Source organism: Sphaerodactylus townsendi, linkage group LG06 (genome assembly GCF_021028975.2).
Source record: "Sphaerodactylus townsendi isolate TG3544 linkage group LG06, MPM_Stown_v2.3, whole genome shotgun sequence".
Lineage (NCBI taxonomy): Eukaryota > Metazoa > Chordata > Lepidosauria > Squamata > Sphaerodactylidae > Sphaerodactylus > Sphaerodactylus townsendi.
Window position 1 is genome coordinate 53,433,619 of NC_059430.1, and position 12,060 is coordinate 53,445,678.

Consider the following 12,060-nt stretch of genomic DNA (forward strand, 5'->3'; position numbering starts at 1 on the left):
GGCATTCTGAGGGAGAGGGTTCAAAGCGGCAGTCCTCTTCCTCTGGTCAGCATTTCTTTCTGTTACAATTCAGTGACTGTGGACTCTGCAAAGAGATTTTGAAATCACGTGCAAGCATTCTGGGGCACTGGTGGAGGCATGGTGACTTTGGAGTAGAAGGGGGGTTAAGCAGAGCAGGAAGTATAGGACGTGGGGGGGAGCAAAGCTATAGGCAAGACCAGCTAATGAGATGCTCCGTGGGGATGGGATCACGCTATACTGGAGCTGGGAGCAGCCGGGAGATCTCATGGGGAGCTCGGGGGGAAGGGTTTGAGGTCGGGCGGATCTTGGTCTCCGGGCTGGGGAGATGCCGAGGCGCGGAGCCTCCCCAGCCGGGCATTAGGGCTAGCCGGTCTTGGAACTTCTCCTGGGGGTCTTAGCCACCTCTGGGGAGAGACCCCTCCCTCCCGTCAGGGTTGTGAAGCCCCCCAGCCGGGCCAGCCTACAAATTCCTCGAGGAGAAATCGTCCTGGCTTGCCATGAGTGAGACACTTGTCACCGGGGCTGTCTCATGGCAGCCCAGTGTGACTAGAAGGCTGGCTTGATGGGCGAAAGACCGATATCCCTGGCAGAAGCTTTGAGCATGTCGGCCAGCTCGGGGTTCCTTCCTAGGCCTGTGATGGCTTTGCGGCACTCAGGGCGTTCTGCAACCAAAGTAAGGAGTTAGCCCTGGGCCTCCCCTCGTTGTCAACCTGCCTCTTGAGGGCCTCCTGGAGCCTGTTCACAAACTCAGCATAGGGCTCTTGGGCTTCATGGGGTGCTAGAAAAAACTTGGGTTGGCTACTGTCGGTGTGGGGACTTTCAAAAGCATGCTTAGCAAGCATTCAGAAGGCGACCGTAGGGTGGCCACAGCAGGGCGACTTGTGCATTGGGGCTAGCCAGAAAGCTTCGCAGCCATAAAGCTCGCGGTGGTGTAGAAAGAGCGCCGCCAGAAGCGGCTGCCCCTGCTAAAGCATTGCTGGCGGAACTTCGCTCTCCCAGATCACAAATTGTGCAGGGCTCAGGGAGCATCACGGAAGATTGGTCTTCCAGTCGTCCGGAACCATTAAGTGATTCCCTCGCGATTGCCTCTAGCGTACCTCTCGCGTAGGGGCTAGTGATTCCTCGTCTGCTTGTCGGCTTTGAACTCAGTGAGGATATTATAACTTAAAGGCTGCGACCGATAACCCGCTTGAACAATGCCATCATCCTCCCCTCGGTATCTGTGAAATGGGCCGGGGCACAATCGCGAGAATATCGGCATCGTCTTCCGTCAGGGTTTTCTTTCTTTTGCAGATCGTGGCTATGCATCTCGCAGTTTTGAAACCAGCGCCGTGCGATGGCTGGCCGGAGTGCAGTGGCTTGGAAAATGAAGGCAGAACTGAAGCAAGAAGGGGAGGCTGAGCAGCGGGGAGAGGTTGAAAATGGAAGCGAAGGAGCAAGGGGGGGGGGCAGAGGGGACAGGCGTCCAATTTAGTGGATAGAAAATTCCGAGGTTGAAATTGAAGGTGAAAGATCAAAGGAGGCTGACCTACAGCAAAGGAGCCATAAGTCTGCAGGCTGATGGCGACATAACATTGTCTCCACGTCAGTAGCAGCGACATTCCGGCAGCGGGCTCTGTCGCGAAGAGTCATAAGCCCGATGTTTTCCCAGTCCTTAAAGGTCAATGTCCCCTCTGGGTACCATGGACACTGAGCTTCCAATCTCCTCAACCAATTTGCGCAGCTCCTTCTCTCTTCTGGGGACCCTGCCGCATTTCCCTTCGCGCTTTCAGTTCGTCAGCGTTGCTTGTCATAAGCCCCTGCGCATGCTCCCATACTCACCGGTGTTCCGTCCGGTGAGAGTGTCCCTAGGGCCATGATGTCTCTGGATCGCCGATCAGAGGACAGGCGATGCAGCGTGGTCCCTGGATCGCGCCGATCCAGCTGGACTTGATATCCTTGTTGACCCTTTCCCAGGCCTGACAGGGTGGAGGTTCGAGGATTCCGGGTTTTCGGCACCAGCTTGTAGTGCGACCCGCGTGGTCAGCGTGGAAACTGAGCGAGGCGGAGATAACATCTGGTGGAGATCGCCAGCAGCCCGGGAGCCCGGAGGTCCGTGTTCCTAGCGAGGTCTCCCTGGCTGCTGGTTCCTGGCACCTTTTATTGTTGTTATTCTATGGTGTAGGAGGAGGGATGGGAGTTCGGGAGAGGCGGGAGGCGGGGAGGTGGGGAGAGATCATCATGTGATGCATGATCTCACCTGGCTACGTGCGGAGAGGAGCGTAAGCGTCTGAGCCTAATCCTCACCTGGGGGCAAGACCATTGTCCCTGCGCCCGGTGACTGAGCCAGACAGTTCATGACCCGTGACTCATAGGGGGATGAGGAGTGGGGGTGCGGTGCGACCAGAAGGCCGTAGGTCCGTTGGCGTCCCAACGTTCTACCACGGTGCTGCTGGGTCAGCAGTGCATTACTACACACAATGAAGACTGTGTCCATCAGACAATTACACCTCACTTTGCTAAAGTGAGTCATTGAATCTAAACAGTGTAAATCATGAATTACCCTGGAGAAATAACAGATTGTACAATGCATATGAAATGTGTATTTTGACATATAAAGACACAAGACTGTCTTAAAAATAAAATGGTTATCATTAAAACAGATTAACAAAATACATTTTAATAACCTAGAATCAAAAGTCTGTCTAAAATCTGTAACCCCAAATCCTTTTATCCATAGGTGATAAAAATAGAGGGAAATTAAGAGATAGCTAATTACAAGACTAGCACTTATTTGGGGGTCAGAATTTATGGATTGCATTAATATTCCAGGAAGATATGTGTGTTTGTTGCAGGGGTAACAAGAGTATTGTGGCATTCTATAAAGGAGAGGGATCTAGTTAATGAATATTTACACTTGAGTAAAGGAGTTTATCTTTAAGTTATTATACATCAGGTTTCTTTACAATTGCTACTATCTGTTGTTGCAAAAATGAAAATGAATATGTCATCAATATATTTTATTGGTCTGAAATTTGGTCTGAATATTAGTCTGAAAGGTGCGATCCTCACCCCAGTATTATTTAACATCTATATGCGTCCCTTGTTCAGCTGATCTGAAGTTTGGGGGTAGGTTGTCATCAATGTGCTGATGATACCTAGCTGCACTCTTTGATGGGTAGCCAACCAGATATCTCTCCAGATATATTGGCCAAATGTCTGGGAGCTGTGGTGAAATTGTTGAATCAGAGTCAGCTAAAACTAAATCCATCAACTGGACCAGGAAGACCTGGGTTTGGCATACCAGCTCCCGATTTTTGATAGTGTACAACTAACTTTAGCCCCATCTGTCAGGAGCCTGCATGTGATTTTGGATGCTTCCCTTTCAGTTGAGACTCAGGTCACAAATGTATCCAGAGTTGTATGTTTCTATTGTTGCCAGGCAAGGCAACTGGTGCCCTTTCTGTTTCACCATGATCTAGCTACAGTGATCCATGCATCTGTTATCTTCATATTAGACTACCATAACTCACTCTGTCAAGGGCTACCCTTGAGGCTGCTTCAGAAACTACAGCTGGTCCAGAATGCAGTGGCATGAATCCTTATGGGGGCCCCATGGACAGTGCACTGGCTCCAGGTTGAGTACCTAATCAGTTTCAAGGTTTTGGTACTGACCTTTAAACTCTCTAAAAATCTGGGAACATCATACTTGCAGGACTGCCTCTCCTGACACCCCACCCCCCAAAAAGAGTCTCAACTGGGAACTGGGAATAACTTACTAGTTGTCCCTGACCCAAGAAGCATCCAGCTGTCCTCAGTCACAGCCAGAGCATTTTGAGCTCTGGCCATTGACTGGGGGAGCTCTCACTCAAATGAGACCTGGGTGCTGCAGGATCTGGCTCAGTTCTGCAGGTCCTGTAAGATTGAGATGTTCCACCAGGCATATGGTTGAAGGCAGTGACAGTTCCATCTCAGCTGGTGTCCCTTCCCATCTGCCTCATCCTTTACTTAATTTTATTCCCCATCTTTTTCCTTGCCCTCGATATCCTCCGTTTGTTTCCTTCCCCTTTCCTCTTTCTCCCCCCCTTGACAGTTCCTCCATTACTGTTACAAGGTTTAAACTAGAATTTATATGTAGTATAATTTTAAAACTGTTGAAATTTGTTATTAGCCACCATAACCCTGATCTTGGTCAAGAAAGAGCAGAATAAGAATCACATGATATATGATATTTATTATTACGGCCTTTTGGCCAGCCAATAGTTTAAAATCAGAGTACATGTGAATACATAGCACTCCACTTATACAAAAATATAATATAAATTAAAATCCATTATAAAATCTATTAATAAATAACATTAGCTTCAGGCATTATTACAGTCCTCATCACACAGTGCGGCTCTTTGTTTTAATAAGGAACTACGCTTGTTGTGTACCAGTATGCAAAATTTAGCTACCTTCTGTGAGATGGCAGAAACACGATCTTCTAATAATATTCTTACAGAATTCGTATCCGAGTTATCTATGAATGGATATACATGACGAGTTAACAATGGTTGGATCAACAGCTTCCTTTCACCTTCATGTAACTTGCAATGCAGTAAGATATGTGACATTGAGTCTACCTCCCCTGAGCCGCACACACAGGTTCTCCTGTGCCTTGGAATGTTTTGGAATCGTCCCATCAGATTAGCTGATGGGAAGGCATCGAAGCGAGCCCTAGGTAGCCGGGGGAAATCTGTTTGCAACTCAATGTCAGTAAGACGTTGGTGGACCATACCCATTGCTCTGCTACTTCCAATCTCCAAAAGTTGCATTGGATCAAGACCACACTGTCTGAGTTTTGATGTAATCTTTTCTAGCCATCCAGGGTAGGGTGTTGCTGCCAATAATGAAGGCATTAATCCCTGGGGACAGGAAAGTACTTTAAGCCAGTATTTGATGGTTAATTTCCAAAAGATGGTCTCGACTTTGGCCATCCCTGCTTCTTGCCTTAATACCACATTGGCTGTACATTTCGGTGTATTAAACAAGTATCTCAGAAAAATCGATAGGACTCTCTCCAAAGGCACAAAATCTGAAATCATTGCCAACGGAGCACCATAGGTCAATTGGGCTAAGGCTTTGGCCTCAAACAGTCTAACTGCACTTGGGATGAATCCGTTCCCCTGTGAGCGAAAAAACCTCAAGATTGCCTGTGAACTTCTTTGAGCCGATTGAATAACTGATTGTACATGGGCTGTGGGCTTCCCATTGTATTGGTACACCACTCCTAGATATTTGAAACATTTTGTTTGCTCTATCTGTTGCCCTTTCAGCTGCCATTTAGATCTCTTGAGTTTAGTGTTGAAGTGCACTATCTTAGTCTTGGTATAATTGATGTTTAACAGTTCTTCTGTGCACTTTTGGTCAAAAATCCTCAGTGCTCTCTTCAGTCCCACCCTTGTAAGAGATAATACCACTGCATCATCTGCATACATAAGAATGGCTATTCTTTTATTGGGGGTAAGGGAAGGTGCGTGGGTATCTGCCCCTTGAAATGCAGTTATAAGTGTATTAACATAGATGTTAAATAAATGAGGAGCTAGGAGACACCCTTGCCTCACCCCTTTCTGGGTAGGAATGGGTGCTGTTAGCAGAATAAGAATCAAATAAATAAATAAAATGTCTCCTGTTTTTTTTCTTTCATATCAACTCTAGCCAAGTGATCTCAGGAAGCATCGGCGAAAGGTATTGCATATATTTTAATGCGCTGTTATAAAAATTGTCCTTATTTTCATTTATGGTCCCATTAGTCACGTCTGTTGCCATTTGTTATCTAAATAATTCTGTGAAATGAATTCCTGTATTTGTAATTTTGGGAAAGCTTTAGAATATTTGAAAGTCATACCAAGAATCCCAGTTCTCCAAACCCAATTGAGGTTACTGAGGTTTGAGATACACCCACTAATAAAGAATAATGAACCAAACCTTCCTAGTATGTATTGGGGAACCACCAAGGAAATCACAATGGAAGAATAATTTGGTAATTCCAAAATGCAGCCCCAAAAATCTTGCCCCCAGTTTATTGTATAAGTGTTTTTTTGTTCTCTCCATTTTTTTCCCCTTTAACTGCCACTCCACCTCTCCCAAACATTCTGGAGTATTTTATTCACTCTGGAACATATTTAGAACTCTTCTGACCAAGTTTTGGGAGGGGGTTTCTTCCTTTTGATTAATTAGTGTGTTTTTCTACATACTAAGGAGTCGCCAGAATAAATTGAGACACCTAATTTGTCTGTGGACAGCTCCTCTGCATAGTTCCTGTTACCATATAGGGATCAGCCAATTTAAAGACAGTGATGTGAATGCAAATGTTTTGTTAGTACTGTTGCACATGAGTTTTCTGCTCAGACATGATCACATCTGCAGTAAACCTACTGACCTCCACACTGAGACTTCCTTCCCTTCCTCATCATACACTTTTAGGACTGTCCATGTTGGTTTGGTGCCTGTCAGTTCTCACCAGTCTCTTCTCATGATGCCTAATAGTTCAGTCAGCTTGAAAAGGTTTATAAAGTGCAGATGTGTAAAGTTTTTGTACCACATTATGTTGCACACAACCTATAAAATTGGATTCTACGTTGAATTTCCTGCTAATTATTTATTTATAGATTGCAGTTGCTGAAGAAGATGGACATGAAGACAAAGCCACAATAAAATGTGAAACCTCCCCTCCTTCAACACCTAGAGCCATTAGAATGACACATACTCTGCCTTCTTCATACCACAATGATGCCAGAAGGTAAGAAACTTGTTGATGGAGGCATTAATTAATAACTTTAATAAGGTGCATTCTTTTTACCTTACATTAATTGATTAATGTATCTTGCAAGGATGCAAAGTAATAATAACCGTGTAATTGCTATACATCAGTTGTGATTCAGACAAAAGGTAGATTTTACCACCATAAAGTGAATTTTTAATGATTTTAATAAGATGCTTATTGACTAGCTTATTAAAAGAAGAAATTGGGAGTGACATTTTAAAGAGGTATTAAGTAGCACTGGTTTTTGTAGAAGCTGTATTTATGAAATGTGCAACTTGAGCTTGCTGATTAATCTTCTTTTGTTTAGACTAGATTGTCACTCATTTCAGAACAAAATGTGTAAAACAACTGATTCCATTTTGGCTTGATTTTTTTAAAGTAACATTATTTGCGCACATAGAACTTAGAATTTAAATGATAATAATTGAGAAATAACTTCAACATTAAATCCTTTTTATTAGAATCACTGAAATTATGCCCCATGCTACAAACCTCACAAATCAAGGTTCCAAATTTGCATAACATTTTGGTATTTTTTTCAATTATATCTTATTTCAAATGTACTCCACAAACTTCTGCTGAGTGATACCCATCCATGGGTAATAGTCTCACTATGCAGTAATCTATACATCATCACTGAGGAAGGAATTAACCATTATTACTTTGATTTCCATGCTGGCTTGGGTGTCTGGTATTCATATATTGGTCCTTTTAAATAATCGGGATACAAATCTCTATAGATGAGCAAAAGTACGTTTTTCATACAGTAATAATCAAAAGCAGTTCAGCTTGGTACTTGCAGTACCAGTCCTCTTCTCACACACTCTTTTCTTCACTCATTGCTTAAGAATGCCTGAAAGGAAGTGAGCAAGGTTGCATGTGTGAAAAAGGGCTTGCCCCTTCCTTTCTGCTGTACAGGGTAGCATGCCACCACTCAAAATCAGCCCTTCTTTTCACTGCCTGTGCCTTGAGGTGCTGATAGAACAGTGATGGCGAACCTTCTTGAGACCGAGTGCCCAAATTGCAACCCAAACCTCAGTTATTTATCGCAAAGTGCCAACCCGGCAATTTAACCTGAATGCTGAGGTTTTCGTTTAGAAAAAAATGGTTGGCTCCCTCTTCCTCCGTCCCACCCGCTTGAGCAGGGGCCAGCCTGCTCTACCCTCCAGCAAGTCCTGCGCGCTCCGCTCTGTGCCTCTCTGGCATCTCTGCCTCCTCTGCACCCCCCACTCAGGCAGCAGCCACTCAGAGCACAGGCACCAGGCCTGCCAGCTGAGTCCTCACTGCTCACCGCGGTGCGTGCACGTCCTGTTCAGTGGCCCATGCCAGCCTAGATGTGTGTGTGTGTGGAGGTGATTTTCTGCCCCCCAAATGACGAACTCTGTGGGTGCGTGCCCACAGAGAAGGCTCCGAGTGCCACCTCTGGCACCCGTGCCATAGGTTCGCCATCACTGTGATAGAAGCTACAGAGGTGCTGCTTCACACATCCCTCCTCCCATGCCAGCTAATTGATTTTAGTTCAGTCACCAGTTTATCATTTAAGCATGGAGACGCAGCCAGAAGCTCTGGGTGAGATCTTTGAAAACAGTCTGAGATCTTTAGAAGGAAAAAGATCTTTATTTACTAGACTACAATCTCAATTTGCTATAGCATAAGAGCCCTGGAAACACTATATGAAAACACTACAGTGTGTTACAGAACTAAACAAAAACAAAAATATAAAGCTAACTAAGTTGTCCAAGTGGCTGGTGTAAACTTGACATTCTCTCCCATGGGATGGACACAAGACCACTAGAACTTTGAAACAGAGGCTGGTCAAGGCAGACTTCACTCCATTACTCCTTTGTGGCGATTAGAACAAATTCATTTGCATTCACCTGTATGAAATGGACTGTGAAAAAGGTAGAAGGCATTCTATTAAATGATGAGAAATTCCATTTGAATGTCAAGTTAGCAAGGAAATAAGCAACTGAGCAATCTTTGCCCTCAAATAGAACTTGATGGGGCTTTGGTCTGATCCAACATTACTTATCCACCCCATTACTCCCATTACTCCAGTTCTTAGTTTGCTCCCTTTCTCACAGAGGTCCTTTCTGTACAGCACAAATAAAATGACTTGCAGACATTTTATAAAGAACCATTTTGGCTTCTTTTCTTCATAGTATGAACAAATAAAGCGTTGATAGGGAAAGCTCCCCCCCCCCCAACTTACTTTCAGTTTCCACTAAGCAGTTAATGGAGCCCATTTCCTGCCTTCTTCAGGAAGCTCCATGCTGCAGCCATTTGCAGAATGTTCCCACAGAGTTTCCTCTACTTGAAGCTCATCTGCACATCCTTTCAGTGCATAAAGTTCACTAATAAAGTTAGTTTTTTTTCCTGGCAATCCCATGCACGTGCCATTTTTAATTCTTCCTTGTTTTAAATGAAATATCTTCAAAGCTACGACATCTTGATATTCAATTCAATCACATTTATTAGGCATAGGTTAAAATTACAAAATAGGGGTTGCCAAAATAAAATCAAGATCGAAATGACTGGAGTTTTGACAATGCCAGAACTAAGAACTTCGCCACATCTTCAGTCCATTTAGGACATCGATCATTGAGGAGTAACTGGATCTTGGCCTTATCAGAGAGAGCAAATTTTAAATTAATGTGGGGCTTGAGGAATTGTTTACGTAAATCAGTGTGGCGGGCACAATGCAATAAAACATTTTCTGTCATTTCAGACAGAGTTGAGGAGCATGAGCAAGTCCTTTCATTTAATGGGATGTGGAGTTATCTTCCCAGAATTATCTCTGTGGGGAGAATATTAAAACAGGCCTGCATGAAGGCACGTCTTAAGGTTGGGGATGTGAGGTTGAGGAGATAGTCTGGTAAAGATCTGTGAAATGACTGCGGAATCCCATAGGTCAATGATGAACAGGGTCTGTTGGTGTGAGATGACAAGGTTTGTTTTTCGGACACCTTGAAATGAGAGTCACGTTGTAGCTTCAAAGATATCTCATTTAAAACAAAACAAAAAAGAAAAATGATACATGTGTGGGATTTCCAGGAAAAACTAACTTTATTAATGAATTTTATACACTGAAAGGCAGTGGTGCAGCGCCAACGGGACAAGGGGACGCGACCGAGGGCAGGGGGCGCTGCAGCAGTAGCGTGCATGGGCCCTGGGCGCAGTTTTTCCTTGCTCCGCCCCTGCTGAAAGGACATGCAGATGAACTGCAAATAGAGAAAAGTCCCTGGGAACATTCTGCAAATGGCTGCAGCACAGAGCATCCAGACAAGGGCAGAAATAACAGCTTTAAAATGGGGCTGGGGAAAAATGCTTTTTTGTTCTGCACAGCCAAGGGAAAATGTCTTCAACCTGTTCCGAGGAGAAAAAATTGCTGTTAGCAGAGTTTTTTTAAAAAAATGTTGAGCTAAAACTGTGCTGAAACGGGGAAACTGTATATAGTTACTCCTCAAAACATTCTTTTAATGTCCTCAAGACATTTTATCTGTACTGTGCAGAAAGGGTCAGAGTGTCAGACCCTTTAACCCTTCCTCTACCAGCTGGAAGGGGTTAACTTTCACCTATCCCAAAATTAGGTTTGAGTCCCCATGTATGTTGTCTTGCCCACTTCTCCAATTCTATCAAGGCATAAGTCTCCAGACTTTTATGGTTCAACTCAGGATGTCTAAGAAGCCATCTGTCTTGCCATTTTCTGGTATGTGGGCATATGGTAACCTCTGTCCTGTCTATTTGTCTCCCTAAAGGAGAACTCATCTCTTGTCAGTCTGAAATCTGAGAGGCTTATGATTCTCAGGGAAGAGTGTTTTCTCTGAGGTCAGGGCATCCTGGAGTATGAAGGTATACTGTATTCCTCTATCACAACAGTATGGATTTGGCAACTCTAAGGAGAATGTAATGATGGCAGTAAGAATTAACACACTAAATTTATCAAGTACTCCCCATTATCTTAACACTTGGGCTTTGACTGGCCTATGCAGGAAAAAGCCAAGACAGAGCAATGATTTTAACAATACTCACAATCTTTGTGAATTCCATGCCTCTGAATTATTGGGAGTTTCAAATATATAATCCATGGTCATCATTCAGAATAAATGGCATTTGGTAGGACTTGGTTAGATGCCTTCAAATGAAACAAGGCCTGTTTCAAACCACTACCGTATGTGACATATGCTGTTAAATGAGAACTGAGTCAGCAGGGCTAACAGAAGGAGCACTGGAGAGAAGTGAGTGTTTTTTGTTTTTTGCCTGAGGAGAATTAACTGAGGTTGCTATGTGAGAGGACCGTGTTTGAGGGTGAGTGGGTGCTTGCGACCTGCTGGAGAGTGCTTTCTGGTTGGTTCTTTTTGTTTGTTTTTGTCTGAATTATTCCTAATTGTTGCTGATTGAGCAGAGTCTGTTTGCTAGGGGTTGATTGTTGCCTCCACCCTCTACTGTTGCTATTGAACCTTTGAACTTTATGGATCCTCTTCATTAGAGCAGCAAGCCTTTGACAAGAGCAAAGAGATCCTGGCCTATGGCTCTTAGCCCGTGGGCCCTGTAAGAAGCTAATAAGTTTTTACAACCTATATTTGTTATGCTTTTGGTTTGGTAAATATTAGGTCAGAGCTGTAAGTTCTCAGTTACATCAACACAATATGGAAATTCTAGGGTGAAGGGATCCACATGGACAGTGATGATAAATTCTTGAAGCCCATTTCCAGTCACCTGCAGAGAGGGCACCATGTTTGTTTTCCTCCCTGAGGACAAGATTCACTTTACTCATCAAAAGTGTAAGCTGATGGGGCTCTAAGAAGCAAAAAATTAAAGCCTGGAAGAAGAAATTGACTTCATTATCAAAAGCCACGAGGCCCTCCATAGAGATGGGGAGATTGATCAAAAGAACACCGAATGGTTGACTTCCCAAATGAGCTTTCTCTGACCACTACAACACAAACTGGAAATTGTTGAATGAGTCAAACCTCAGTGCCGTTGGAACTCATGAAGCTATTACAGGGGACAGAGGCAAAAATACTGGCTGAAGAAGGACAAAGTGAGAATAAATGGCATTGGAAGGAAAAGAAAAGTGTTGGCCATCTGTTACTCTCTGCTGAGGGGTTATGGCACATCACTTGTCCAAGCCTGACTCCCCCAGCTTGAGAGGATGTGTTGCTTGCCAGAGGCAAAGATTAAAGATATTACAGACCAGGTGCAAAAACTGATCAAACCTGGAGATCATTACCCATTTGTGATGGTCCATG

The 12,060-nt window shown here is 44.1% G+C and overlaps 1 protein-coding gene across 9 annotated transcripts in view; it reads left to right on the top strand.

Annotated features, from left to right (window-relative positions):
* PPFIA2 (PTPRF interacting protein alpha 2) overlaps window positions 1-12,060 on the top strand; it is a 320,885-nt gene that overhangs the window by 252,854 nt on the left and 55,971 nt on the right. For all 9 annotated transcript variants that reach the window (XM_048502302.1, XM_048502308.1, XM_048502311.1 and 6 more), the window contains 2 exons: window positions 5,701-5,730; window positions 6,654-6,784. In XM_048502302.1, the coding sequence (XP_048358259.1) occupies window positions 5,701-5,730; window positions 6,654-6,784 (161 nt within the window). The remainder of the gene's footprint in view (window positions 1-5,700; window positions 5,731-6,653; window positions 6,785-12,060) is intronic.